The sequence below is a fragment of the Grammomys surdaster genome, unplaced genomic scaffold (genome assembly GCF_004785775.1).
Source record: "Grammomys surdaster isolate TR1022 unplaced genomic scaffold, NIH_TR_1.0 82370, whole genome shotgun sequence".
In the NCBI taxonomy this organism is placed as follows: Eukaryota; Metazoa; Chordata; class Mammalia; order Rodentia; family Muridae; genus Grammomys; species Grammomys surdaster.
In genome coordinates, this window is record NW_021607037.1 from 777 (window position 1) to 5,071 (window position 4,295).

The 4,295-nt window shown below is 50.3% G+C and overlaps 1 protein-coding gene across 1 annotated transcript; it reads left to right on the plus strand.

The window, feature by feature from the left end:
• Nucleotides 1-268: 268 nt before the first annotated feature.
• LOC114635288 (interleukin-3 receptor class 2 subunit beta-like) lies at nt 269-4,289 on the plus strand (the record flags this gene model as incomplete). Its single annotated transcript, XM_028783948.1, has 4 exons — nt 269-426; nt 2,431-2,618; nt 4,010-4,167; nt 4,246-4,289. Coding segments are annotated over exons 1-4 (548 nt in total), but the record flags the coding sequence as incomplete, so codon positions are not given.
• Nucleotides 4,290-4,295: the final 6 nt, after the last annotated feature.

Consider the following 4,295-nt stretch of genomic DNA (forward strand, 5'->3'; position numbering starts at 1 on the left):
AACACAGACACACCAGGCTCAGGGCCCTCTACCTGATCACCTGGGCCTCAACAGGAAGCTAGAGACCAGAACTTTGTGGTGCATGCCTTTAATCCCAGCTCTCAGGAAACAAGAGGCAGGAGGATCTCTCTGAGTTTGCTGCCAGCAAGGTCTTCAAAGCAAGTTTCAGGCAGCCTGGGTTAAGTAGAAAGACCTTGTCTTAAAAACGACACTCCTATGGGACAGGAGTGAGAGGGACAGGGGACACCTGGACACCTGAGGGAAGAGGATGCCTCTCCTGACTCTCTGCTTCTCCTCACCAGGAACTGTCCCCCTGAAAACTCTGCAGTGCTACAATGACTACACCAAACGCATCACCTGCAGCTGGGCTGACACGGAGGATGCCCAGGAAATCATTAACATGACCCTCTACCACCAGCAAGGGAAGTGAGTGCCACTGAGCCCACTGGTGTTGCTGGCCACGGACACATCTCCCCCTGTGTTCTATTTGCTTCCCCTTTCTCTTCTGTCCACTGGAGAGCGTGGGGTCTGTAAATGCAGCCCTGGCTGGCTGTCTATATGCAGTCTTTGGAGACCCTGTGGACAGGATGTGGATGGTTGACTCCAGCACAGATGAACCAGTCTGCCACGCAAGCCCCTCTCCTTTGTATCTAAGTAATCCATTTCTCTGACTCCAAATGCTCTAAACCGTATTCCGCTCTTGCTGCGGGGATGGTCCAGCCTGTGCTGTCTGGACATCTCTCTTTATTAACTGGGAAGCGATCACAGCTTGACTAAATGACTGTGAAGCCTGGTGTTAAATGTCTTCTACCTTCTTTCCTCCTCCTTGCTTAAGACTTCTAAGTTTATCTCCCATTCAGATGCAAGTCTGACCAAGCTGGACACCACCACCACCACTCAATCTACTTACGATGACCATGATGGAGCTATCTTCTTACTCCATCATCCTAACTCTTCAGATCATGCACCAGAACATGTCTCTCACTTCAGCAGTCTCAGTCCCTGCCTGCTTGCTACTAACAAACACAATGCAAACACATTCCTTGTGTCCAGACCCATGACTGTTTTGCTTACAGCAGGAAAGCCAGTACTCAGAGAAAGTCATTGGAGACAGGGAAAGGACAGACTGACAAGCATACAAACTAAAGAAGATGTCAGGGACTGAGTTGCCAAAGAGCACCCTGTGCTGACATCACAAATGTAGGAATTCAGTAGGGGCTTGGGGAGAGGGTCCTTTTGGTCTCAGATGGGCTTTGAGGCACCTACCAAGTGATCATAAGGTTCAGAGTGATCTGGTTTTCAGACGCAGAGCTTCGATTGTATGAAGGTCGCTGGCTGTCCTGGGAGCTCCACATCTAGAGAGAAATTACTAATCTGTAAACTGTACGACGTCTCTCTTCAGTTTATTTACTTGGGAATAGTAACCTTGCAGGGGAAGATGCGCAAAAGGGGAGGAGAGCAAATAAACTTGACCTCGAGAATGACCTTAGCCCATTTATATGACCTTGGTCCGAGGTGCTGCACACAGCAAAGCTCACTGTGAAATCCAAGAATAATGCACTGCTCAACTAGAAGTCTCTGAAGCAAGGGGCTTCTTAGGCTCCACCCGGTTTTCAGTCAGATGTTTTGTGATGTAGCTTGAGCAAGCTCATCAACTATATAGACGCTAGACTGTGCACACTCCCAGACTATACATCCAGTTACAGGCCGGGTGGCAGCCCCAGGGACTTTGCATGTGCTGCATCCAGCCTGCTGAGAGTTTGCCTGCTTTTCTCACAAGTCCTTAGAGATTCTGGTCTATGCCTGCATGCAGTGAGTCTGTCCATATTCCTCATGGAAACATCTAGGCTCCTCATCCTTGGCTGTTTGTTTTATTCTACATTTTCTAATGACGATATAGTCCTTAGTGATCTAGCGTGTGCGTGTTCCCATCAGTATGCACACTGCATGGACAGATACATGTACTTGTACATGTGCGTATGTGTGCGTCTGGGAATCTGTGTTGTGTGTGTATGTCTTTGTATATGTGTGTGTGTATATGTAAGTATATATGTGTATGTATGTGTCTTTGTCAGTGTATGTGTATGTCTCTCTATATACGTGTTTGTCTTTGTGTCTCTGTGTGCATGTGTGTGTGTCTCTGTTTCTGTGTATGTTTGTGTGTGTATGTGTGTTTGTTTGCATGTATATAAGATGTGTGTATGTGTCTCTGCGTGCATGTGAGTCTTCATCTCTGTATGTCTGTGTGTCTGTGTATCTGTGCGTCTGTGTGTCTGTGTCTATGTCTCTCTCTCTCTGTCTCTGTCTCTCTATCTCTCTCTCCCTCTTTCTCCTTTTTGTGTGTTTGTGTGTGTGTTGTTCACTGCCAGACAACACTGCTCTTGGAGAAAAGCAGTCACTTAGTAGAAACTAACGAAAGTTCCCTGACAGGAAACACCTAGTGTCCTGTAACCTCAGTAAAGACCTCCTATGGACAGAGTGCCCATCATCCCACCGCTGTGTGCCCAGAAGATGTGAGATCCAGCATACAGATTTTTCCATCACAAGTGAAGACTACTACTCCTTCCAGCCAGATCGTGATCTGGGCATTCAGCTCACGGTTCCCCTGGCCCAGCACGGTGAGGAGCTGGGGTCTTGCTAGGCAGTGGGTGCAGGAGTGGGCAGGATACTGGAGATGAGCTACAGTGAGGGTCTGCCAGGTTTAAGGACCCTGACCTGGGGTTGGAGGCCTCTGTCTGAGGCTGCCCCTGTCCCAGCTGCTTCTGCCACCTATCAAGCAACAAAGCTCCCCTCCTGGAGGAGCTGTGCCTGTGACTCCTGTACAACTTTCCAGGGGAGAAAACCCTGTTCTCTGTTGTCTTGGCCCAGGGCTGCAACGCCTTGCCCTGTCCTTGAGTCTCCAAGACCCACAGAGGTTACCCGAGTACTACCATGGAGCAGAGATGACCATGATGAGTCACATTGTCAGGCACTTCCCATGCTTCTGACCAAGAGCCAGGCTCCCACACCCTTTCTGGAACCCAGAGTGTGCAGCAGGCCCACAAGGCCCGTGGTTACATCGTGACCTTAAGTGGGATCAAGGGTCATCTGTGAGGTTTTCTTAGGGACTGAAGCAGACATATTACCAGCACTGCAGCCTATGGAGAAACTAGGTTTGTATTGTCTAGACCCTAGTGTATGTACCCTTAGGGGGACACTGTGAGTCCTCGTTGCCCACCCACGATGTTAGGTTAAGGGCTTTGATCACATGACTGCTGTTTGTGTCTAAAAGAGTCCATCCTCCTGGGGACTCAGAGGTATAGACTTAAAAGTTCAGAGCCAGCTGCTCCATCCAGGGGATGGAAGGCAAAGAGCTCTGGCAATTAGGACGGGCTCCAGAAGGAAGGAAAGAGCCTTGCAGCCAAGTACTTGCTTTCAGAGGATCACAGACACAGAAGCATTTCTTAGACAGGAAACCACGTGTGCAAAGGGGACTTGCAGGGGGAGATCTGGAGACAGTGGGGCATGCTGGATACACCAGGCATGTATATCCTATTCTAGGAGGCATCATTCAGATGGCTGGACAATCCAGGGAAAACATGAGATACAGGGAACAGGGAGGAGATAAACTTAGCCCGGTGTAAAAAGACAGACACAGGGGTTACAGTGAGCTGCAGCTAGACAAGAAGAGGGACAAAGGCTTCTGTCTGGGGCAGGGTGGGGCTGGAGTCTAAGAAGTTGTTGGGGGTCGGGGGATTAGGCTTATGCTGGGCAAGAGCAGTCAGTGGTAGGCATTTGAACTGTGAGGATTTGTAGCAGGAGAGGGGGCCCGCTGACTCACCGCACCCTCTGCTGGACAGAAAGCATCAGTGCACAGCAGGACAAAAGGAGGCCCCACTGAGTTCAATGTCCAGAATCACTGCCAAATCTGCACTTTGCAGGTTTCAGCAAAAGTGGTACCCTGACGGCCAGGCTGTCCTCAGCTGCCTCAGTATGCAACCCCTATAAACGCTCTGTTTCCCTCCCTTAGTTCAGCCACCGCCTCCCACGGACATCAGCATCAGCCCCTCTGGGGATCACTTCCTGCTGGAGTGGAGTATGTCCCTTGGGGATGCCCAAGTCTCCTGGCTTTCACCAAAGGACATACAGTTTGAGGTGGCTTGTAAGCGGCTTCAGGACTCCTGGGAGGTAGGACTCTGAGCTCCCTGTGCCCACCCTTGTGGGATGGCCTGTCAGGCTCCTCCTGCAGCTCCTCTATCTCCACAGGACGCCTCCAGCCTCCACACTAGCAACTTTCGGCTCACTCTCCAGCCAAA